The sequence below is a fragment of the Myxine glutinosa genome, chromosome 10 (genome assembly GCF_964187855.1).
Source record: "Myxine glutinosa chromosome 10, kmMyxGlut1.1, whole genome shotgun sequence".
Lineage (NCBI taxonomy): Eukaryota > Metazoa > Chordata > Myxini > Myxiniformes > Myxinidae > Myxine > Myxine glutinosa.
The window spans coordinates 128372080-128398389 of NC_136270.1; the positions used below are offsets into that span (position 1 = coordinate 128372080).

Sequence of the window (26310 nt, forward strand, 5' to 3'; positions counted from 1 at the left end):
TTTAGGAGGGTAGGGGGAAGATTTGAATGGGAGAGGTGAGGGGGTGTTTAAGAGGGGAGGGGCGAGGGGGGAGATTTGAATGGGAGAGGTGAGGGGGAGTTTAGGAGGGGAGGAGTGAATTGGGATTTTAGAAAGTGTTGGACGATTCATGGAAAACGAACATTTCTTGCAAAATGAGTTTCTTGTGATTTTCCAGTCGGAGATCTGTTTGAAAACGTTGGAGGAGGTGTGGAATGCAGGTGAGTTTAGGGAATGTAGAAAGGAAGAACTGCAAGAGATTGAATTTTTATTTGAAATGGAGTGATTTGATGAGCAAATCGAAGCCAACCTTTTTAAGAAGAAGAAGAAGAAAAGTGTGTTATAATATACAACAGAATACAACACTGCCGGGGAAAGTTTAAACATTTTTCTGTGAAAACGTTCAAACTAGAGAGCAGAAAGATATTGTTACGGAATCCAACGTCGGCCTTCCCCACTTACCAAGGGGGGATTAGTCCCCTCGCTTATATGACTGACCGACGTGGTCCTGGGGGGTATAACGCCACGGCCGGTCGACGCTGGGTAGGGTATTAGGCCTAAACCGTCCTATGACCTATTAAAATACCAGCGCTCCCCGACACGTGAGGAAATACTCCCCCGCTCACGGTCGCAGCCTAATGGATTAGTTGCGCCGAGCGAAGCGGACTGCACCGTGAGCCGGTTACCAATGACTAGACCCGATTTATTCATTGGCCGAATCGCGCCGTGTACATCCAATTGGGAAACCTCTAAAGCGACCGAATGTGAAGAAGAAGAAGAAGTACGGAGGAATAACAGGATTTATTAATTATTTACACAAGCTAAAGCAAAAAGAGCAGTCAAGGTTATATACAGGGAAATGGAAGGAGCAGGAGACACAGTGAAATCATTAGCTTACCTATTAACAGTCTTAATTAATAAACCCAGGACAACGTGTACGACAGATGAACATTCACACTTACATGGGCAAATGATGGCAGGAACGAATCGCTGGAGGTGGATGGCTTGGCGGGAGAGGAAGGTTCAGCGGGGATCGGTCGGGCTGGAAGCGGACAGCCGCCGTCAAGATTCGAGCTGCGATCGTCAAACCGCCGCGGTTCCAAACTGCGCGGCGAAGCTCCTCCTGTGCACCGTGCGCTCTCCAAAGCTGCTCGGGTCTCTCTCACGTTCCTCCACTCGGGCTTGCCAGTTCGCTTCTCTTTTTCTCTCCTATTAAACCTCGCGCGAACCCTTTTATTCGTGCTTTTGGGATCAACCCACCCGCCGTTGGAAACGCCCCTCGGTGAGCTCGCCTCGGCCCTGATTGGTCGCGAGGGCTCACCGATCCCGCCCCCTTGATGAGGCGTTGGCAAAGCCACGCCTTGTGCCTCGTGCGGGGCTGACTCCTCCCCCCCCCCCCCCCCCCCCCGATGAGGCGGGGGCCACACCCTTCTTCCCCGATTTTCACCACGTGCGCAATGGCGGTGATGCAGCAAAGTGGCTGTTGGAGTTTGCAGCAAAGTGGTTAATCTGGCACGTTGAGGATGGGACCTATCCTTATTTAATTTGGTGCAATGGAGAGTCAAACTATTGGGAAACACAGCCTTAAACTACATAGAATAAGGGAATAACTATTTAAAAGGATATATGGTGCCCTGCGTGTAGGTTTATGGAATTAACTAAGAGGACGAGCTTCGACCTTTCTTTACATTACGGAGGGTGACATTTACACACAACAAAACCATAATTCTCACATTCGTTATACTTTCTCAAATTCGTTACAATATAAAGGATATGAAGGCTGGAGAGGATTGAGATATGAAGGAAGGAGAGAAAAAGGGTGGGGCGAAACACTCGTTCGGGGGAGGGGAAGCCACGAGGAGAGAAGGAAATTATTATTAAGATTTTTTATTTTTGAGTTGTTTTTTGAAGACTTTAAACAAAGGGTAATATGATCGGGGGAAGTATGGGGTGAAAAGAAAGACAAACAAAAACAATACAGTGAGAGAATGAAAGTAAATAGACAACACACGACCGCCGATGAGACAGGGAAGCCTCAAGGGACCAGGCCCGAAAACTCGCACAAACAAATCGACGATTACACACAGGTGTGCACGATTTACAACCGAGATCTTACTATAAACACACAGTAGACACATACACAGTAAAATAAACTACAGTTTTGACAAAAACATAAACGGGAAAAATACTTAACTTTGATGATGTGGGGAGCTTGGAAGGAACTACCTCGCCGGCAGAACCGGAAGCCGATTGATTAGTTACTTAATTATTATCGATTAATTAAGTACTTATTTATTTTCTTTCTCATCTGGGCAATATCTCGGGCACCTTTTGAGCGAGGAAGCTGATATTTGGACATGCCAGTGACCAAGTGATGTGGCTATAAAGGATATTTTTGATTTATCGATGAATCTATTGATCGATTTATTATTTTTTGATTAATCAATTAATTGTAAATTTTTTGATGAATGACTTATTTAATTTTCAAACAGTTATTTATTTATTTTTTTTTTTTTTTTTTTGTATACAAGATCGAGGCTCGTGAAAGAGCGAACATTAATCACACAGAAAGACAAACAGACACACAAAACAAATAACATCGGGAGCGGTAGACAAGATGGGGAGAGAGGGGGAAGGACACAAACACAACATTTGAGAGCAGGGACCGAGAGACATGGAGACATCGAGAGAACTGTGGGAGGGAGAGGGCTTTGGGGGGAAGGCATGGGAAGGGGGGGGGGGGGGTGGGAGAGGTATAAAACGTATGGACACTGCCAAGATTTCCAGGAAAGAAGTTGCAATTTCAAACAAGGTGGATCTGGGGTGAATTAGTGGGGGTAGAAAAGATCAAGGTTTTGGATGGGGGAAGATAAGAGAGGGTGGTGAACAGCTGTTTTGAAGACCTGGAGGGAGGAGTGTGATTGAAGTGAGTATGGGAGTTTGTTCCAGAGGCGGGAGAAAAGAGGAATGAAAGAGTGAAGGTGAGCAGAGAGCCGAGATTTCGGCAGTTTAACCATCAGAGGGTGGCTGGCAGATCTTGTGCGACCTGTAGGAATATTTGGGGGACAGAGCACAGAGAGAGCTGGGGGAGCAAGGCCGGAGAGGAGTCGGTAGAAGACAGAAAGACCACCTACCTGCCTGCGGTGAGTGAGTGAAAGGCCCTCAGAGATAGCTTCATCGCGGGAGATTCCAATGATTCTGAAAGCTTTGGATTCAACAGCGTGAAGCCGAGCTAGGTGTGAGGCAGGAGCACCAGCCCATAGGGGAGAACAGTATTCCATTGAGCTGCGGATGAAAGCCTTGTATGTGGTGAGGAGCTCAGGTGTGCCTAGGAAGGACTTCGCACGACGGAGGATGCCCAGTCGGCGACTGGCTTTGGAGGCCAGCTTGGAAATGTGGTTTTCCCAAGAAAGATCATGGCAGATGGTGAGACCCAAAAGCTTGAGCCTCAAGGGACCAGGTTGCAGCTTCAGATGAAACACTGCTGGTTGAATAATGAATGAATGATCGTTTTAAGGCCATTTTCCCCGCTGGAGCGGGGGTTAGCCTTGCGGGCCCCATGACAATCATGGTTCCCTGTTTGAGGCAATGTTTTTATGGCCGGATGCCCTTCCTGACGCCAACCCTTGGTCACGCTCTTACGATGCGCAGGGACTGGTTGAGGTATGCTATTAGCCAATTGATTATGAGATTATTTTACGATTATTATTTCGTGATTTTATTTGTGCAATTAATCAATCAATTATAGTACACCTCTCCCGCCCAATACCGTCTCTATGTGCTGCATGGTGGTATCGCCGGGCGGCAATGCCGTGCTGGTGGATATTTCGTTATTTGGCATGGGGATGATGTACTTTGAATATAACTGTACTTGTTGTATTTCTTATCAGATCTAAAGCTCAAAGGCAAAGGCAATGATGCATTTTCATTTTTTTTTAAACTGTTTTCATTATGTTGAGCATACGGAAGAAGAAGAAGACGTCTGAAGCGGACGAGATTTGCATTTTCACATGTTTTCTAGTTACTTTCATTTTGTGTTACTCATCACTCCATCAAACTCTGGCGAAGGAGATTTTCCTTGGAAATTTCCCATTCTCAACAGGTAAAGGAAGATGAAAGGCCAGAGCAGATGTCACCTGAGACAAACATTTGGTCGGCCACACAGTCACCTTCACATGCCTCACGTTCCCTCGGAGCATCACCCACGCACCTGCTTCACCACCATACCTCTGAAAAAGGTGTTGGAAATGATAGTTATTGTTTTAACTCTATGTACAGCATGTACAATCTCATCATTGGTGATTGTACATTGGACTGGGGTTGGATTACAAGTTTGCCGCACGTGTTGTTGCATCATTAATGGTGTTTGGTTGTGCTGCTGGTGCCCTTGCAAATTTTGGCAGGAGTTTTTATTTGTTCACGGTGCCGGTGATAACTCGCTTAGACCTCAAACGAGGCACGCTGGGATCTTCCATGTCCACCGACCATTGCTGGCGGATGTGACACCTGGGTTAACGCCCATCCGAGGGACGGCACAACACAAGACGATGCAATACCTTGAATGCGTAGCAACAGTCCGACAGTTTAAAGTTTGGTCAGGACCAAACTCAGAGCAAACAGCTGAAAGGCACTTCCTGTGAGCTATCCCGTCGCACCAGCACATCGAGTAATTGTTATATATAGGCACGAGCGAGGTACCCATGCTCCGCGTGGGTGGGTGCCCAAATGCAGCCTGGCAATGCAGAAACGGCGAGTGCCAAACCATGAACCAACTACGGTAGAATGGCACTCAGTAGAGAGCATACCTCCGCCAGGTGAACAGTTTACGTTTTGTATCCCAGAGTAGACCACTAAATCACAATACAGAATCAAATTTAAACAAAATCATCCGTCCACAACTTTTGAGATATTCTGTTATATATTGTTGTTGGTATTTATTTGTTGGTATTGCAGCATGGTGTGGTATTTATTTGTTGAAGAGGATAGTATTACCAGGGTGGGGATAATAGTTACCAGTTAGCAAATAATGTAAGTATTAAAATTTTGACTTCAGGCATGGACAGCCGGTTCGTGAATGACTTGGGTAAAAAAAAAAATGGTGAATGCTGAACCATGAGCCAATAAATTCCACATTCCTGTGCCACCTTCAGTCGAACGTCAGGCATTGGCAGCAGGTTCGTGAAGGACTTGCACAAAAAACGTTCCCAGTCTGAATGTTGCTATATCCAGTCAATGGCGAAACTGCAAATGCGGAATCCGCGAATGTCACGGATGGAAACCCTTACGTCATTTCCTCACTCTGCTTTTAACTCGATATCTCTATATTTTCATTCCAAACAGCATCATTCATCATTCCAATCCCAAATTAACGCTATATTGTTAATATATCAAAATAGAATGTTAAATCACGATTGTATTGAGATATTATCAAACCAGTGCGCCGTTATCATCTGTTCACTTCCGGATTTAGCAGCAAGGTCCGTGTCGATCGCATTTCAAAATCATAATTGTATTTAGTAATTTCTGAAACCTACCGACCGTATGACACCCGCTGGGACCATAAAACGTTCCACGGAAGGTTATTATATTTCCTTTTAATAAAATATGTAACTGTTGTGGTTAATAAATGCTGTCCCCATGTCATGTGACCAGATCTTCAGCTCTGATTGGAGCACGTTTGTGAGGGACATACATCGTACATACGGACATACAAACGCTGTTCTAGACGGCATTGCCCCACAGCTACGCCATAAAAATGTCTGCGATTGGACAAATCATCAAATCACTGTCCAATGTATAGCAAAATACTTCGAATGGAAGTTAGTGTTCGAGGAGTGATCAGTAAGTTGTAGGCCTGAGTAGGCAAGTGAACTGTAGTGTCTGTAATTAGGCCCTGGGCTGGGGATAGTTCCCTTACTCTTTCCGAAGAACACAGTGGGATCTTTAACATACACCAACTAATGCCGACAGATGGGACGGCCAGCTTAACGTCCATCAACTATTGCTGACAGATGGAACGGCCAGCTTAATGTCCATCAACTAATATCGACAGAAGGGACGGCCAGCTTAACATCCACCAACTAATGCCGACAGATGGGGCGGCCAGCTTAACGTCCATCAACTAATGCCGACAGATTGGACGGCCAGCTTAACGTCCATCAACTAATGCTGACAGATTGGACGGCCAGCTTAACGTCCATCAACTAATGCCGACAGATGGTACGGCCAGCTTAATGTCCATCAACTAATGCCGACAGATGTGACGGCCAGCGTAACGTCCATCCGGGGGATGGCACACACACTGATGAATGACCCTGCCTGTTCAAACACCAGGATAAGAGTTTATAGCTGCGTCAGGATTCAAACCCAGGCCGGACAGCTTGAAGACGATTGTGCTACATCGAGGGTATCCTTCCAATCCAACACACTCACTGAGACGTCTCACTCTCTCTACGTTTACCTTTGCGTCCCCTCCGTTGGAGCGCCAGCACCTTCGCTTCTTCCCCTCACACACGTCTACATCATACGTCACCGCTAACATGACACGTGATCCTGGACGTCGCTAATTGGACTCGTACGGCGCCGCGAGACACCTGGATCTGATCAATGCGCGATAAATAAATGCCCAACAGTTACACCCCTCCATCCCGTTGGGCACGAGAAATAAATGCCCAACAGTTACACCCCTCCATCCCGTTGGGCGCGATAAATAAACCCCCAACAGTTACACCCCTCCATCCCGTTGGGCGCGAGAAATTAATGCCCAACAGTTACACCCCTCCATCCCGTTGGGCGCGAGAAATAAACGCCCAACAGTTACACCCCTCCATCCCGTTGGGCGCGAGAAATAAACCCCCAACAGTTACACCCCTCCATCCCGTTGGGCGCGAGAAATAAACCCCCAACAGTTACACCCCTCCATCCTGTTGGGCGCGAGAAATAAACACCCAACAGTTACACCCCTCCATCCTGTTGGGCGCGAGAAATAAACCCCCAACAGTTACACCCCTCCATCCTGTTGGGCGCGAGAAATAAACACCCAACAGTTACACCCCTCCATCCCGTTGGGCACGAGAAATAAACCCCCAACAGTTACACCCCTCCATCCCGATGGGCGCGATAAATTAATGCCCAACAGTTACACCCCTCCATCCCGTTGGGCGCGAGAAATAAACCCCCAACAGTTACACCCCTCCATCCTGTTGGGCGCGAGAAATAAACACCCAACAGTTACACCCCTCCATCCTGTTGGGCGCGAGAAATAAACACCCAACAGTTACACCCCTCCATCCCGTTGGGCGCGATAAATTAATGCCCAACAGTTACACCCCTCCATCCCGTTGGGCGCGAGAAATAAACACCCAACAGTTACACCCCTCCATCCCGTTGGGCGCGAGAAATAAACCCCCAACAGTTACACCCCTCCATCCCGTTGGGCGCGAGAAATAAACACCCAACAGTTACACCCCTCCATCCCGTTGGGCGCGAGAAATAAACCCCCAACAGTTACACCCCTCCATCCCGTTGGGCGCGATAAATTAATGCCCAACAGTTACACCCCTCCATCCCGTTGGGCGCGAGAAATAAACCCCCAACAGTTACACCCCTCCATCCTGTTGGGCGCGAGAAATAAACCCCCAACAGTTACACCCCTCCATCCTGTTGGGCGCGAGAAATAAACACCCAACAGTTACACCCCTCCATCCTGTTGGGCGCGAGAAATAAACACCCAACAGTTACACCCCTCCATCCTGTTGGGCCAATGGATGATCTCCATGTTACAGAGTGGACATATTAAACCTCATTATACAAGATAAGAGATCTACACAGCAGAAGCCCGAGAATTACTAACACCGTAACACGGATTTATTTACTGTGTGAGGTGATAGAAAATAAAGTGATTAGGAAAAAAGTGAATCCGGATGTAAAGGAGTTTGTAAACATCGACATGACACATTGACATGAAGCACGGAGTTTAAACTGTAAAACGTGGTTCTGAAAGTTGCTTCTCCTGATCTCACGAGTTCGTTGTATTATAATTTATAAACAATACAAACAAATGGAGCATGAAAACGTTTTTTTTTTTTAAGGTGTAATTTGGCACCCCCATCCACTTGGTGCCTGGTGCGGTCGCCCCCTTCGCCCCAATCACTACGCCGTTGCAGACACTACTGCTTTATGATGTAGATACCAAGCTGTATCCATTGTTATTGTATCCATGGTTATTGCACATCCATACATGAACTCCTTCCCCACACTGCAGATCATTGCAGGAAGCGGCACTCTCTCGAGTCCGTAGCTTCACCGGGCCCACAGGAGACGCCCTCTGCCGAGCGAAGCCGTCGTAGCTTTCCTGACCTCAGGTGCGTTCTACTGTCAGAGCTCTAATATTACTGTTTGTTGTGTCTGTGGCTGATGAACATGTTAACAGTTACCCGATGAGATGAATAATTGGTGGAAACAACTGAAGCTCCGCTTCGAATGAAAAATCTGAGACGTCCGTATAATGTACGCTGGGTCTTGTGGAGAGGAAGAAAAATAAAAAAAATAACCACATTTAGAGGCCATTTTTCCCCGCAAAGCGGGGGTTGGCCTTTTTCGGGGACCGTGGTTGTTGTTGTTTTTTTGGGTCCCCTTTTTGAAGCAATGTTTTACGGCCGGATGCCCTTCCTGTCGCCAACCCTTTTTGTCGCCTTTTTACGACAAGCAGGGAATTACCAGTGAACTGGTACTCAATTAGCCGACCTCGGAAGGATGACAGGCTGTGTCAACCCCCTGGCGTTAATTCAGCGATCGACCGGGATTCGAACCCAGGATCCTGGGATCCTAAGCTGGCACCCTAGCCGCTAGCCCAACACCAGGCTTGTGGAGAGGAAGGATGGCGGTTAATTAAAGTGGGAGTTAAAGTGGGATTGGAAAGCAAATGGAGGGTAAGAGAGAAAATAATGAAATGACAGGAAGAAGGAGAATGCTGAAAAGGTTAATGCAGGATGACATGAGGTTAACCTCGTCCAATCTTTGCTCCTTTTTATTTCCCTTCCATTTACCCTCCTTCCTAATTGGATGCATCATTTTGCTTTGACAAAAGATTCCATTTTTCGTCCTGCCTGTCAATTAAAATGGAATTGCTTTGCTTGACTAGCATGTCATCTACATTTACAGGATTTACCGCCAACGGTAATGGTGTTTTAACAGCAACACCCATCTTTATTAGGAGTTGTCTCACATCCAACAACGGTCACTGTAGTGTGGTTAGCATGCGTGGGAGGACCCCTCCTTGGGACCCATCCAGTGTTGCTATCGGTGTGGTTGGGCCTATTATTTTATCCTATTTGTTACTTGCTAAAAAAAATGGTGGGGACGGTCTCCAATCTGCAATTGAATTTGGTGCTGCGCATATTAGTCATTAATTGGATGATGAATTCGCTACCCTGAGCCCAACTGTCACCATCACGCTACAATGTCTCCCTGACGCTGTATTTAAATGTATTATGGCCGAAGCTTTTATCACCATTAGGCATGCCTGTCTGCCTGTCTTCCTTATTGAATTTGAGTGCTCGTTGTTGAATCGACCGTATTCAGCAAAGATGAAGCGAACCGGGCGCTCAAAAACTCTCCGCGTTAAGCTCATTTCCACCCTAATCAGCAGCCTGACAGGTTGGGAGAGAATACAGATCCCCCCCCAATTACCTGCGAACTTCCTTCAGTCAGGTAACATCATTGTATCGGTCCGCAACCAGGCAAAGCTGCACGTGTCCTATTTACCAGGGTAAAATTATTCTGCAAGATTATATCACCATTTATGCCCTGCAGTGCATCTTCTTTTTTTTTTTTTGTATACAAGATCGAGGCTCGTGAAAGAGCGAACATTAATCACACAAAAAGTCAAACCGACACAAAAAACATATAACATGGGGAGCGGTCGACAAGATGGGGAGAGGAAGGACACAAACACAACATTTGAGAGCAGGAACATTGACAGAACTGTGGGAGCGGGAGGGCTTGGGGGAGGTGGGAGAGGTATAAAACATATGGACAGTGCAAGGACTTCCACGAAAGAAGTTGGAATTTCAAAAAAGTGGAGCTGGGGTGAAAATTAGCGGGGGTAGAAAAGATCAAGGTTTTGGATTGGGGAAGATAAGAGATGGTGGTGAACAGCTGTTTTGAAGACCTGGAGGGAGGAGTGGGATTGAAGGGAGTGTGGGAGTTTGTTCCAGAGGCGGGAGAAAAGGGCTCGAGTGAAGGTGAGCAGAGAGTCTTGATTTTGGCAGTTTAACCATGAGAGGGTTGCTGGCAGATCTCGTGCGACCTGTAGGAATATTTGGGGGACAGAGACCAGAGAGAGCTTAGGGAGCAAGGCCGGAGAGGAGTCGGTAGAAGACGGAAAGACCACCAACCTGCCTGCGGTGAGTGAGTGAAAGGCCCTCGGAATTAGCTTCATCGCAGGAGATTCCAATAATTCTGAAAGCTTTGGTTTCAACAGTGTGAAGCCGAGCTCGGTGTGAGGCAGGAGCACCGGCCCAGAGGGGGGGAAAATCTCTCAGCCTCGTGATGGCTTGAGGCTTAAGGTATGGTCTTGAGTTTGATCCCCTGTCGTACACGATTACCTGGTCCCCATGATACATGTCTAGCACACGTTGTAGCATTCCTGCCGAAAGCGAAGCTGTACACCTGTGCCAGTGCTGATGCAAATAGCTAAGTGACTCGAAGCCTTACGGAATATTTGGACAGTAAGGTCATTAGTGAGCCAGTGGGGTTTTAAATCGACAATCCGATAACGATTTGTTAACATTCCTGCCAAATCCTTAATGGTGTCGCCTTCAGTGAGGTTTTAATCAACATCTTTTGGGAGACCAGTCCAGTGTCCTCGTCATCATGATTGCACCTGTTGATTACGTGTTTGTGCCTATTATTCTGAACAATGCACTTCGTCTCTGTGGGACCATGTTGACTGCACACCCACACATGTGGCTAAGGGAACGGAGACTATTGTTAAAATTATTCATCAATATTGCTTCACCACTTGGTTGTCTGCGACATAAGGGTGAAAGGTGCGAGGAGAGCTCGGCGGATGAAGTACCACCCGAGAATGAAGGTGTGGAGGTTGAAAGAGGTGACAGTAAGGGAGGCATTAAAAGAGAGGCTGAGTAGGGTTGAGGATGATGTGGTTGAGCTTGAACGTGGTTGGATGTCAATGAAAGATAGTCTGTTGGGAGCCGTTGGTGAGGTATGTGGATGGACAAAAGGACCGCCGAGGCACTCGGAAACATGGTGGTGGGATGATGAAGTTGGAAAGAGGATTGACGAGAAGAGGAAGAAGTTCAAGGAGTGGCAGAAGGCGAAGGGTACGGGAGCAGAAAAAGCAGAGCATGAAAGTTAGAAGGCAGCCAAGAAGGCTGCAAATAAAGAGGAAGCAAAGGCGTAGGAGGCATGTAGGAAAATGTTCGGAGAACGCTTGGATTCGGAAGAGGGTCAGAGAGCGGTATTCAGGATTGCAAAGCAGATAGCGAAAGAGAGGTGTGATGTGATGGGGGTGAGTTGCTTGAAGGATGAAGTGGGACAAATCGTTGTGGACCCAGATGGAATTAAAGGAAGATGGAAAAGATATATGGAAATGCTGTTGAATACAGAGGATGAATGGGATGGCAACATAGAGAGTAACCCAGTTTTAGGACCGACAGAGAAGATAACTGAGAAGGAAGTTGAGGAAGCGATAAAAGCAATGAAGAGTAGAAAAGCGGGAGGGCCGACAGGAGTTGTGGGAGATATGTTGAAGGCAGCAGGAAGTTGGGGTGTAAAGAGAATGACAGAGATCTGTAATCTGGTGGTGAAAGAAGGCCGCATTCCAGTGGATTGGGAACTGAGTACCCTCGTCCCTCTATACAAGGGGAAAGGTGACCCTCTGGAGTGTGGCTCGTACCGAGCGATAAAGTTATTGGAGCATGGAATGAAGGTATTGGAAAGGGTGTTGGAGAGGAGGATAAGGAAGAAAGTGAAGATCGACGAAATGCAGTTTGGATTTATGCCAGGAAGAGGAACGACAGATGCGCTCTTTTTTGTGAGGCAGTTGCAGGAGAAGTACATGGAGAAGAGGAAGAAGTTGTTTCTTGGGTTTGTTGATCTGGAGAAAGCATTCGAAAGGGTTCCACGCAAAGTATTGACATGGGCATTGAGGAAGTTAGGAGTGGAGGAATGGTTGATCAGAGTAGTGATGGCAATGTACAAAAGAGCGCACACACCTGTAAGGATGAAGGACGGGAACAGTGGTGAGTTTGAGGTGAAGGTGGGAGTGCATCAGGGGTCGGTACTAAGTCCACTACTATTTGTAGCTGTGATCGAGGTGCTGGCTCAGACCGTAAAGGAGGGTTTACCGTGGGAGTTTTTGTATGCAGATGATCTGGTGTTGATTGCGGAAAGTATGGATGGACTTAAGGAAAAGATGAACAAGTGGAAGGAATGTATGGAGACAAAAGGTCTGAAGGTGAATATAGGAAAGACGAAGGTGATGACAAGTGGTAAAGCATGTGGTGAGGTGGAAAGAACTGGGAAGTGGCCATGTGCTGTGTGCAGGAAGGGTGTTGGAGTGAACTCCATTCAATGTACAATGTGCGCTGAGTGGGTTCATCAAAAATGTAGTGGTCTGAGAGGGTCATTAACCAGTGTGGCAGCTGCATTCAAATGTAAGGTGTGCACTGTGCACAGAGGGAGCTGCAGATGGAGGAAATGTTGAGTTGGATCTTGGACACGGCGTGAAGCTGGAAGGTGTGAAAACATTTTGCTACCTCGTAGACATGCTGAATGGAGAAGGTGGATCAGTCTCGGCAACGGTTGCGAGAGTGAGATGTGCATGGAAGAAGTTTCGGGAACTGAGTGCTGTGCTGTTGAGGAGGGGAGTGTCGTTGAAGCTGAAGGGAAAGGTGTATGCTGCATGTGTGAGAAGTGTTATGTATGATTTATGGGAGCGAGACATGGGTCATGAATGTAGAGCAGCAACGAAGGCTGGAAAGGGTGGAAATGCGAATGGTTCGGTGGATGTGTGGAGTATCGTTGAGAGAGAGGAATACAAATGATGAATTGCGAAAGATGATGGGAATAGAGCCTGTGATTGATGCTGTGAAGAGGAACAGCTTGAGATGGTTTGGTCATGTGTTGAGGAAGGATGAAAGTGACTGGTTGAGAAGAGCGATGGAAATGAATGTATACACAAAGAATTAAGTTAAGCACCCCCCCCGTTTTTTTACAACCTCGCACATTACAAGTTTGTTGTCGTCAAAACAGTGTAATATACCCATGATATTGCTATATTTTCTGGAGAAGTGATATTATGGTCACATAAAAACATAACAATCATGCCGTTTTCAATATTTTATTCTGAATAATTTAAGGTGAAATTTTTTGGGAATTTTAGGCATATTTTCTCCTCAATTTAAGTATGGAGCTATAGGTCCATCACGGACAGTGTGGATGACGTTTATGTTTTCTAACGTACAGTCATTGTTCTGAGAAGACCTCTAGCGATCTTTGCGTCAATAACGTGTGTAGGACCCACGTGATCGGATCACTGACTCAACCAATCACTTTTTTTCACTTTGATCACTCAATTTCATCAATGGATAATTGCTAATGTCATACCAATCATTATTTGATCTCACATACCTTAGAATATATGCCAATGTATACATATACACAAAGAATATATATTAGGGGGTGCTTACCTTAATTCGTTGTGTAGGGGTGCTTAACTTAATTCTTTGTGTATAGAAGGAAGTAGAGGAAGGGGAAGACCGAGAAAGACTTGGCTGAAGATGGTGGAAGAAGAAATGCGGGCAAGGGGGTTAACAAGGAGAGATGCAGAAAAATAGGGCAAAATGGAGAAGATTGTCATGGGGACCGCAAGGCCAACCCCCGCTCTAGCAGGGAAAATGGCCTTAAAATGCATGTTGTTGTTGTTGTTGTTGTTGTTGTTGTTGTTGTTTTGCTTCATAATTCAAATAATCTGTCATTTTACTCAGCAATGCTTTCCTGAAGTTGACCGGCAAGGGGCGGAAGGTAGACAAGGAGAATGCAAGGCTTTCTTCAAACAGCCGGTAGGAGATTTCCTCTTCTCATGGAATGTTGATCGAGTTTCCGAACCTACTGTTTATGGATTTCCTTCAACTGAGGTTTCCTCAATTAGTCTTACCTGTATGCTCACTGTTACGTGCTCCTCCCCAAACCCCGGTCTCGGTGTACCTCCGAGCCCCGAAAGGAGTCACGGCAGAATGATGTGTTATAATGTGTGTCAATGACCAATGGTGAAACCACACCAACCAATTGTTACCAAAAACAAGTATTGTATTAAGGTCACACAAGTATAACAGCACAAGGACAATATGTTTCAATTGCACCACAAAAATACCATATAATTCCTATGATGGTACCATCAGTTTCTTACTCAATAACTCACTGTGCTCCAAGTGAGCGAAAAGAACATTCCCCAAAGTCTCTGTCCTGGCACCAAGCCAAAGTCGATCCACGCTCCGGTGATCGCAAGAAAAATGTCGAATCGAGACCAGAATCCAAGTCGGCTGACAGTCAACACTGCCAAAGAGGCGCCAAGGTGCACCCAAAAGGCGACTGGGAAATCACACCTTCAGGTATGAACGTTCAGCGGCTCCCAAACGGAGAACCACAAATTCCCAATCGAAATCCACGTTACACATGCAAACCAGGCTAACGGCTGGGTGCGGTGAAATGGCTGGAGCAAGGTGAAAAGGCTGGAGCGATGCGAAATGGTGGGAGCGAGGCGAAATGGCGGGCGGGCCCGTACTGGAGGCGTACCTGCTCCCCAACGATCTCTTCGGAATCACCTGCAAAACCCCACACGCAGGTTTATCTGTCACAGCGATAACCACTCTGTCAGAGGAATCCCTTTCCCAGGAAACCCAAAGTTCGCTCATGACCCTCGCTCGCCAGCGTCTCCTCGAGACCTCAAAGCAGCTCGGCTTTTTCTTCCCGACCTCACTTGCTCCGATTTTTTTGTTTTCCTCTTCTTCCTCCGGTTTCTCCCGATCCGGTTTCCGGTTTCTTTTAAAACACTAATTTTTTACCTTTTGAAAACAGTTATCTCCATTTCACTTAAACGATAACAATAATAGTACATGGAACCAAAAATGCTTACAATGGTTGAAAACCACAACGACGGAAGTGACGAATCCGTAACATCACCTTTAACCTTGTGAGAGGTACTTGCCCCAGGAGAACTACTCGACAGCGATTTGGTTCACTTTTTATCAATCCTGCAGTGGCAACGTCTGCTATAATGTACATGTAAAATAATAAATGAAATGGAAAAAACCTTATCCATTTGATGAAGTGGATATGGTTATGACCTTGTGGTGATAATCCTTAATGTACGAGGTTAATGGGATGTACGGTGACTCGTGATGCATGTCGCTGTTGATTTGCTGTTGCAGGGAGGTATCTGAAGGAAGGTCTGAGTCCAATGGCGACTCCCTTTTGCCGGAGTTTGCTGAAAATGGCAGAGAAGGACAAGAAGAGAGGATCTCTGAGAGTTCTCTATCATCATCTGGTAGCTGGCCATCACCCAGTTCCTCTGCTTCATTTTACAACCACAACCCGAAGCCTGGACCTAAGGTTGTGCTATCGCTGAGCTTCTTGCTTTTTCTTCACTCGATAAATTGGTGCTCACAGCTTGTTGTTACCTGGAGGGGGGGGGGGGGGGGATACATGGGGGAGAATGCTAAGAATAGCTTGGTCTGTTTGTTTGTTTTTTTGTATACAAGATCGAGGCTCGTGAAAGAGCTAACATTAATCACACAAAAAGTCAAACCGACACAAACCGACACATAAAACACAAAACAAGGGGAGCGGTAGACAAGATGGGGAGAGGTGGAAGGACACAAACACAACATTTGAGAGCAGGGACATCGAGAGAACTGTGGGAGGGAGAGGGCTTGGGGGGAGGTGGGAGAGGTATAAAACATATGAACACTGCAAGGACTTCCAGGAAAGAAGTTGGAATTTCGAAAAAAGTGTATCTGGGGTGAATTAGCGGGGGTAGAAAAGATCAAGGCTTTGAATGGGGGAAGATAAGAGATGGTGGTGAACAGCTGTTTTAAAGACCTGGAGGGAGGAGTGGGATTGAAGGGAGTGGGGGAGTTTGTACCAGAGGCGGGAGAAAAGGGGAATGAAAGAGCGAAGGTGAGCAGAGAGCCTAGATTTTGGCAGTTTAACCATAAGAGGGTTGCTGGCAGATCTTGTGCGACCTGTAGGAATATTTGGGGAACAGAGCACAGAGAGAGCTGGGGGAGCAAGGCCAGAGAGGAGCCGGTAGAAGACAGAAAGACCACCAACCTGCCTGCGGTGAGTGAGTGAAAGGCCCTCGGAGTTATCTTCATCGCAGGAGATTCCAATGATTCTGAAAGCTTTGGCTTCAACAGCGTGAAGCCGAGCTAGGTGTGAGGCAGGAGCACCGGCCCAGAGGGGGGAACAATATTCCATTGAGCTGCGTATGAAAGCCTTGTATGTGGTGAGGAGCTCAGGTGTGCCAAGGAAGGACTTCACACGACAGAGGATGCCCAGTCGGCGACTGGCTTTGGAGGCCAGCTTGGAAATGTGGTTTTCTCAAGAAAGATCATGGCAGATAGTGAGACCCAAAATCTTGAGCGACAGAACTTCTTGGAGAGGATTGTTGAGAAAGTACATGGGAGGGTTATCCAGTCTGTCTTTTCGGAGAGACATAGTAAGAGTGTGAGATTTGTCAGGATTGAAAGACATGTTCCACTTGTTTGACCAGACTGTGATTTTGTCCAGGTCTGCAGAGAGTGAGGAGGCTGCAGGCTGCCGATCTGAGAGATGAGGAATGGAGCGGCAGAGAGTGGAGTCATCAGCAAAGAGATAGAGAGGATTTTCCAGAGAGTCGGAGAGATCATTGATGAAGACCAGAAAAAGCACAGGGCCCAGAACACTACCTTGGGGAACTTCAGCCAGAACAGGAAGGGGCGATGAGAGATATCCATTCAGGGCCACACGCTGACGACGACCAGAGAGGAAGTCCGCAAGCCAAGCGTGGAGATTTCCATGGATACCATAGGAGGAGAGTTTGGTGAGCAGAGCTGGGTGCCAGACCGTATCGAAGGCACGTGATATGTCGAGGGAGACGGCTCTGATTTCCTGTTTGGCATTGAGGACCTCCATCCATTGTGGAGACAGCAGAACTAACATGTCCAGAGTAGAATGACCTGGTCTGAATCCAAATTGATGATCGGAGATCAAGCCATTGGAGAAGAGGAAGGATTTGATATCCGAAGCAATGATGGATTCCATGACTTTACTGATAATTGAGAGAAGGCTGATTGGTCTGTAGTTGCAAGGATCTGTTTTTGCACATTTTTGTGTAAAGTGGTAATGTTTGCTGATTTCCAAGATGCTGGCAGATGACCTTGAGCAAAAGAGAGGGTGAAAAGAACAGAGAGGGGGTGAGATAGAGTGGCAGAGCAGGATTTTCGGACCCGTGGGCTGATGCCGTCTGGTCCAGTTGCAGAATCAGTCGAGGTTTGACAAAAACTTCACCTTGTCAGGAGAGAAGGACACAGAGTCCAGGAGCAGTTGGGTTCGACTGGGTAAGGTGGGAACAGAGAGAGATGGGTTTGGGACACAAGATTTTGAAGCAAACACAGAGTTGAGGCATTCGGCTTTGTCACATGCGGTGTCAACTGTGTAGCCATTTGAGGTGAGGGAGGGGATGGAGGGGGAACAAACACCAGAAACGGATTTGACCAGACACCACCAGGATTTGGAGGAAGGAGACAGGTTTGAGAGTTCATTCTTGAGTGTGGAGAGATCGTGCTTCCTGGCACTCCTGAGGGTAGACACACACTTGTTCCGAGCTTGGTGGAAGGAACTGAGATTTACTTCAGTTGGATTTGCCTTCCAAGAGGCAAAGGCAAGTTGTTTCGAGCCTGTTTACTCGAATAGGTTCGATTTATGCCTGCATTAGAGACATGGCAGAGTTTAGTCGTATGTAATATATGCACTGAGGAGGTCTTATCTAATCTTAGATTAGACTAGACTGAGAGGGTAGTCACAATCCATCATAATGTGTAGGGTAAGGTGAGGCCAGGTGGAGGGCTTGTGGAGAACGGCAAGGCACTTGGGTTGGAAGCAACATGGGCTGTTTGGCCACGGGCTGCAGGCCAGGGCAGTATAGTAAGCTGCACAGAACCCTACTGGAGAGAGGTAGAACGCTTTTGTGGGTGCTCCACTCCATGTGGCGGGGACAGCCGATTACGGGACCAGCCACGTGCTGGAAGGCAGTCCCAGAGGAGATAGAAGCTGCGTTCCCGCAGGTGGGAGGAGCTTCTACCAGAACAGATACCAGTGCTCTTTCTCTGCTTTGTTGATCTCTTGGTGTGGACCATTTGAGAACCTGCGGAGGCCATCTCCTCCTTATTGCCATCACTCCTCTCGTCTCCAGCCCTGTGCCGCACCGTCCTGCACTGTGCCATCATGGTGCACCCAAGACTAGCTTGTACCTAAACAAGTCCTCGCCTATTTTAACGGCCGGACAGGCAGGGCCAATTTCAATATCATCCCTCCTCCCCCCATTTTTGTTTCCAAAAAGCGTGAGGATAATTATGAAATTGATTGATTGTGTTTGTGAAGAAGTGTGCTCTCAATGCACTGTGGTACAGCCATTTTATTACCTGCTGTACCTGGGGTGTTTGAGACTGCACCACCCTAAAGTGCTTCCTATAGTTTGATCTACTTTTGCACGTACCAAATTATAGAAAAATTCAACACAAATGCCACTCCATACACTATTATACTGGTCCTCTTTTATTCCTTGAGGTGAAACTGCATCCCTATCACCTGACAGGTTTTTAAGGTGAATGAATGTCTTTGTGACGTGTATAAATACAAGTATGGTGTGTAATACTGCAGTGGTACTGTACATGGAGTACATATTCAAAAAGGTATACGCAATGCTTTGTTTTCTATGTTTACACTCGAGATGGAATCATCAGGTCGTACGTGAGCATGACGTCATCATTTTCAATGATTGCCCTTGGTTCGTGTTTCCACGAGTGGGATGTTTAAATTTTTACAGATATGCCAATGAATCACTTTGCATACTTTGTTGTGCCGTTGTGTGTAAAGTTGTTGCTCAGTTCCACCATCTTTTTAAATCCATTGGTGTAGTGTCCTTGATCTTGGGCATTTATTATGATTCGTTCTCCATCCCAGTTGAGCTTCTTTTTTTCTTTTTTTTCTTTTGTATACAAGATCAAGGCTCGTGTAAGAGCGAACATTAATCACAAAAAGACAAACTGACACATAAAACATACGATAAAGGGAGCGGGAGACAAGATGGGGAGAGAGAGGGAAGCACACAAGTACAACATTTGAGAGCAGGGACATTGGGAGATCTGTGGGAGGGAGAGGGCTTGGGGTGGAGGTGGCGTGGGAAGGAGGGGGGACCTCTGACCTCTTCTTAGCTGACCTCTTCTTAGCCATTCCAATGAGCCTTCTTTGTCTATCCCCACTCTGTCCAATTCTTTTTTGTATTTTTCTGCTCTTTTGTCATTCTCCCAGTTGTTGGTGTATATTTCTTGATATTTCTTTTTATATATTTATTTTGTCTTTTTTGCAATTGTTGGGGCTGTATTTGTTGCTGTTTCATTTTCGTGTGTGGCACCTTCTATTCACACCTATTTTAGGAAATGCTTTGCAAGGTGAGTTAGGGATACTTTTTCATGTTTGTTGTGTTCATGTTTGTTTATAAATTGCATCCGATAGTCTGTTGAGCATTTCACATACTCAGCTAGTCCTACACTTGTCGCTCTGTGCACCTGGTTGAGTTCCATCAGGCCGCTCTCTCCCTCTCGTCTCGGCAGGTGCATTCTCGGGATACACTTGTTTTTGTAGAACATTTTGTGGATGGCAAGGAGTTTTCTTGTTTTGATGTCTAACTTGTTGATTTCTGATTGGGGCCAGTTTATTATTCCACAGCTATATTGGAACACTGATACTGCGAGCTGGTTTGTGGCTTTGGTTTTGTTTCTTGTCACCTTTCCTATTTATTTGGATGTTCGTCTATTGGTTGTTAGGGTGTATCAGTTTCCTTGTTCATTGATGAGGTTACTTAGTGGGTCCAGAGCCAGGCAAAACAGAAGGGAGGAAAGACTGTCTCCCTGGAAGATTCCACGCCCTATCTTCATATCTAGTATTTCGATATTTCCTTCTGAGTGCTGTAATATCAATGTGGTATTCCAGAGATCCATTGCTTTCTCAATCAGTTTGATTATTTGGGGACTGATTTTGTATATTTGCATGCATTGTATCATCCACGAATGTGGGACACTGTCGAAAGCTTTCTTGTAGTCTATCCAGGTGGTGGAACATTTAATTTTTCGCATTTTGCAATTTTCAAGTATGGTCTTGTTCAGTAGTAGGTGGTCAATTGTCCAATAACACCCTCTCTTACATCCCTGTTGTTGTCCCCCGCCGCACAGCAGAGCGAAAGGGGAACTATGGCTGTCCCGTCCGTCCGTCCGTGCGGGCGTGCGTGCGTGCGTGCATAAGCGAAGGACCGCATTCGAATTTGGTGTGTGGGTGCAACCCACGTCAAAATCCAAGATGGCCGCCGCCATGTATGACTGTATGTCTGATGCCATGTATGTCTGAACCTTGTAACCTGCATATCTTGAAAAATAAGCGAAGTACCAACTTCTAATCTGGTGTGTGGGTGTATCTAGGCATAAGGAAGAACGCTATTGAAAATTGGGTCGCCACGTCAAAATCCAAGATGGCCGCCACCATGTATGTCTGAAACTTGAGATGAATATCTTTTAAAATAAGCGAAGTACCAACTTGTAATTTGGTGTGTGGGTGTATCTCGGCATAAGGACGAACGCTATTGAAAATTGGGTCGCCACGTCAAAATCCAAGATGGCCGCCACCATATATATGTCTGAAACTTGTGAGCGAAATATCTCGAAAAATAAGCGAAGTACCAACGTCTAATCTGGTGCGTGGGTGTATCTAGGCACAAGGAAGAAAGCTGTTTAACATCGGGTCCCCACGTCAAAAGCCAAGATGGCCACCACCATGTATGTCTGAAACTTGTGAGATGAATATCTTGAAAAATAAGCGAAGTACCAACTTCTAATCTGGTGTGTGGGTGTATCTAGGCACAAGGAAGAACGCTATTTAAAATCGGGTCGCCACGTCAAAATCCAAGATGGCCGCCGCCATGTAAGTCTGATGCCATGTATGTCTGAACCTTGTAACCTGCATATCCTGAAAAATAAGCGAAGTACCAACTTCTAATCTGGTGTGTGGGTGTATCTAGGCATAAGGAAGAACGCTATTGAAAATTGAGTCGCCATGTCAAAATCCAAGATGGCCGCCGCCATGTATGTCCGAACATTGTGAGATGAATATCTTGAAAAATAAGCGAAGTACCAACTTCTAATTTGGTGTGTGGGTGTATCTCACCATAAGGAAGAACGCTATTGAAAAATGGGTCGCCACGTCAAAATCCAAGATGGCCGCCACCATATATATATATATGTCTGACCCTTGTGAGCGTAATATCTCGAAAAATAAGCGAAGTACCAACTTCTAATCTGGTGTGTGGGTGTATCTAGGCACACGGAAGAACGCTATTGAAAATTGGGTCGCCACGTCAAAATCCAAGATGGCCGCCTCCATGTATGTCTGACCCTTGTTAGCGAAATATCATATCATAGCATGTTTTCTGCGTGTTCCACTTTGTCAACTCACATCACTTCCCCGACGGGGGACCTAGGCGTAACGCTTGTTCTGCCTCGAAACCTCCTTGCTGTGTTAGATGATGGCACATCATTTATGGGATGATTCCTGTCAGCAGTTTGTATGTTGTTTGTCGGCATGTTATCAGCCAGTATTTGTGCGGAATTTGGGTTTCCTCTGATTTTGGGATGAGAAAGGTATTCCCTTCTCCGAGCCAATCATCCACTGCCCTTTCCTCTTGATTCAGTTCGTTAAATGTCCTGGCATAGTGATTGTGAAGAGCATCAAGTTGTTTTCGCCAGAAATTTTGAATTCCATCTGGGCCTGGGCTCTTGAAGTTTGGCATTTTTTGAAGTTGTTTTCTAATTTTCTCTTCATCAATAATCAATTGGAGCATTTCCTTGAGATGTTGCTTCTTCTTTTTCATGTTTGGGATCCATTCTGCTTCCTTGTTGTGTTCTTTTGGATCTTCAAAAATTCCTTTGCAGAATTTTTCCAGTTGTTCTTTTTCAGTGGGAGTTGACACATTCTGCTTTTGTTTCCGCAATTCACAGTAAAATATCTTTGGGTTACTTTCAAACATGTGGTTTTGTTTTCTCCTGTTGTTGCCTTCTTCATAGTTTTTATCTTCCTTGCTATCATTTCTATTTTGAGTTTGTTTTCAGCACCCAAGCACTCGAGGTAGTCTTTGTCTCGAATTTGTATTTGTTTTTTATTCTTTGGATTCTCTTTTTTCGTTTTGGGAGTCTGCTTCCTTTGCTGAACTGTTGTATTTGTCCTACTTCCTTCTGCAGTTACTGTCTTTGTGTCTCTGATCTCTGTCTCCAAGGTGGAATTTGGTTTCTATTTGTGGGGCCTGTTTTTTTTCTTCTTCTGGTGTTGTTTGCCCATTATTCAAGAAAAGGTAAATGGTGCCGCTGCGAAACACACGACATTGTTTTTCTTCAAGGTGGATGATTTTGAAATCATTTTTCTAATTGAATGGTTGGTTCACCTCACTAAGATGTTTGTTTTTATTGTTTTCTATGTGATAAAGTTTTGGTCTTTCTCTGAGTTTTATCAATTTTATCTCTTCTATTTTGTTGGCCAACTCTTCTTCCAGTATATGCTGCTCTTCATAATCTTCACCATCCTCTCTCTCATTCTGCTGCTCTCCATTGTCTTTTTGTCCATCACCACCAGCCTTTTCCATTCTTTTCCCCTTCGTCTTTGTTTTTTTCGTCTGATGCCTGAGTCACCTGGTCTTTGTTTCTGAACCGGTCTTGCCCCTCTTTCAGGGGGATACCATCATTCTTTCTTTTTGCCACACACTTTCTTCATCGCCTTTAGTCTGGCTCTATGTCGGGGTTTGGTCCCCTGTCTCGTTGCACAGCCAAAATTTCCTCTCGTGCCATCTCTGTCAAATTCCTGCCATCTCTGTCTTCACCCTCAAGCGAACACTTAGATCCCCTCACTCTAATCTCTCTTGATGCTTGTTGCCTTGCCCTAGATGTAATCTCTTCTGTTCTATCTTTATCTAGATATCTTTTAATTGTTGAAAACACCTTTTCAAATTTATCAAGGGGGACTGTCTCTGCCCTATTGGCCAGTTCCGTGTTTTTCAGCTGGTTCCTGAACCATTCACCCTTACCTTTACTCCCCATGCCTCATGTATGGAATACATCTTGCATTGGAGGATTATTTCCTCCTCAACACTCCAGGTTTCCGTTTGTAGTTTTCCCTCTGGAGTATTGTCTTTGATGGTGGTGAGACAGTTAGCATCTTCTCAGCTTTTTGCTTTGGTGCATAATCATGTCTCTTCGCAAGATGATGTTTTTCCTCGCTTGCGAAGGTGCAGTCATTATTTTTTTACAGCACACTTTCCTGCTGCTCAGAGTAGCCGCATAGGCATAGTGTTTCCCCTAAAGGAGGCCTTTGACTCTTTGCTTGAGATATTTAAGATAGCTATTTGACTGTGCCTTTGACTCTTTGCCTTTGACTTTGACTCTTTGCTTAAGCTTTGAGTCTTTGCTTTGCTAAAGCCATTTTCCCTGCTTCATCACCTCCTCCCGTTCTGCTGAAGGCCCCTCCCCCCCATGACCCACAGTGCAGCTCACCCAAGAGTTTTGACCGTGCATGAGTTACACTGCATCGCATTCCGCTCACTTTACTCCCATCTTCATTGCCAGGATTTACATCTGCCGTTAGGGCCGATACCCCGAAATGTATTGGCACCTCGATGAATGTATCACCACGGTCTGCCTCGCAGTGCCGCCCCCGACCTGCCGATCGAAAAGCCGCGCTGTGTGTGTGTGTGTGTGTGTGTGTGTGTGTGCGTGTGTGCGTGCGTGCGTGCGTGCGCGCACACGCGCTGCCTCAACAATGCTGCCATCCTCAGCTCGATTCTCTCTCAACTTCAAAGTCTGTATTCGGCATGGCCTTTGATCCCTTGAAATGCAACCTCTCTCATCCTCATCGGGCGGAACTTGTGAAGAGTGAGTCGCCAAATATCGGGTCTTCCCTCCTGGAAACTTGGGGTTAACAAATCCCGCCAAGCTGCAGGGCCACGCCGCGTCGCACAAGTCGAACATTACAAACACACAACAGCTTACTGACTCTATGTTCGTGACCCAGCTTCCTAATCTGCTCGACCACTGCAATACTCTTCCTGGTTTCGTCTTGATTCTTGGAGATTTCAACGTCCACTACGATCAACCACAACTTCCTCTCATTTCAAAGATCATTGACCTCCTTTCTACTTTTAGTCTGTCTCAGTCTGTCTCCCAACCTACACACGTTAAAGGACACATCCTGGATTGGTTAGTGCACAGATGCGATGATCAGTTGGTGCAGTCCACGTCAGTGACCTGTGCTATCACCTCGGACCACTTCTGTGTCACCAGCCACCTGAGTATTGCTGTTCCTCGTCTTCAGCCCACCTTCATCGCTGCCCACAACATTCGTGCCATCGACCGTTCCGCCTTTAAAGAGGACCTTCACACACATCTCTCTGGCCGTTCCTATGTCACTGCAGAAGACCTCGACTGTTGCCTCCGCACAGCGTTGGACTGTCATGCTCCAGCGACACGGCGCGCCATTCCCAGACGCAGGAGTACTCCGTGGTTCAGCGCAGTCAGCGACGAAGACAGGGCTGCCAAAAACGAACGACGACGTGCCGAGAGACAGTGGCTGAAGACTGGCATCACAGTCCAAAAACAGTTGTATAACATAGCTAAAAGACTCGTCATAAGAATCATTCTGAAAGCAAAAACGTCATATATTTCTGATCGGATTACTAGGAGCTCCGCCTGCAAGCAACTGTTCAGCATTACCAACTGCCTGTTTGCCACCAAAAATAAATCCGTTCTTCCCACTGTATTTCCTCAAAACGAACTACCCCAACGCTTCCTGCATTTCTTTCACAATAAAATTCAGTCAATAAGAAACAATCTTGACAAGCAGTCACTCCTTTCCTTCGATGATGCTGAACACTGCTTTCACGGACGACCTCTTAGTTCGTTTACTCCTGTTACTGAGAAAATTGTCAAATGTACAATCCTCAAGTCAAACACAAAAACATGTGATCTTGACCCCCTTCCCACCGATTTGTTCATTGAGTGTTTGGACACCCTCCTCCCATTTATTACTGCAGTTATCAATGATTCTCTGGCTACGGGTTCATTTCCGCTTCTCTTTAAGCAAGCTCTTGTTAAACCACTTCTTAAAAAGCCCACCCTTGACCTTAACGACATGAAAAATTACCGTCCTATCTCCAACCTGTCTTTCCTGTCAAAGATCACAGAAAGAATTGTGCTATCACAGATGAATGACCATCTAGTTTCAAATAATCTTTTTAATTCTCGCCAGTCAGCATATAGACCAGGCCATAGCACCGAGACCGCTCTCCTAAGAATAACCAATGATCTTCTGACCTCTCTTGACTGTGGTAAGGTTTCCGTTCTTGCTCTTTTGGACTTGTCTGCCGCCTTTGACACGATTGACCATAGTGTCTTAATTCGTCGTCTTGAAAGCACATTTGGTAGAACTGGTACTCCCCTTTCTTGGCTGATGTCCTATCTTACTGATAGAGTGCAAACAGTTGTTGTCAATTGCCAGAAATCAGCCCCTTCTCCGCTTTCCTTTGGCGTTCCCCAGGGCTCAGTCCTGGGACCTATCCTCTTTCTTTTGTACACTCAGCCTCTATTTGATCTTGTTGCCAGACATTCAGTTGATCACCACGCCTTTGCGGACGACAATCAGCTGTACAAAGGAAACACGATTCAACAAATCGTGCCCACTGTTGAAGTGTTAGAAGGCTGTATTGCCGACGTGAAGGCGTGGATGACCCAAAACAAACTTCAGCTGAACGATGCTAAAACAGAGTCTATGATTGTAAGATCGCACAGATGTTCTCTACAATGTTCACTTCCTACCACTATTCATGTTGGTGAAACCGATGTAAACTTTGTTTCGTCGGCCAAGAACCTTGGTGTGGTTTTCGACTGTAACATGACATTTTCCAAGCAAGTACTTCTA

General features: G+C 46.1%; 1 protein-coding gene across 5 annotated transcripts in view; it reads left to right on the forward strand.

Moving 5' to 3' along the window:
- The window catches only part of LOC137433759 (neurabin-2), a 286357-nt gene that overhangs the window by 217366 nt on the left and 42681 nt on the right, over positions 1-26310 (forward strand). For all 5 annotated transcript variants that reach the window (XM_068126043.2, XM_068126045.2, XM_068126044.2 and 2 more), the window contains 4 exons: positions 4121-4256; positions 8282-8381; positions 14031-14105; positions 15474-15654. In XM_068126043.2, coding sequence (XP_067982144.2) covers positions 4121-4256; positions 8282-8381; positions 14031-14105; positions 15474-15654 — 492 coding nt within the window. The remainder of the gene's footprint in view (positions 1-4120; positions 4257-8281; positions 8382-14030; positions 14106-15473; positions 15655-26310) is intronic.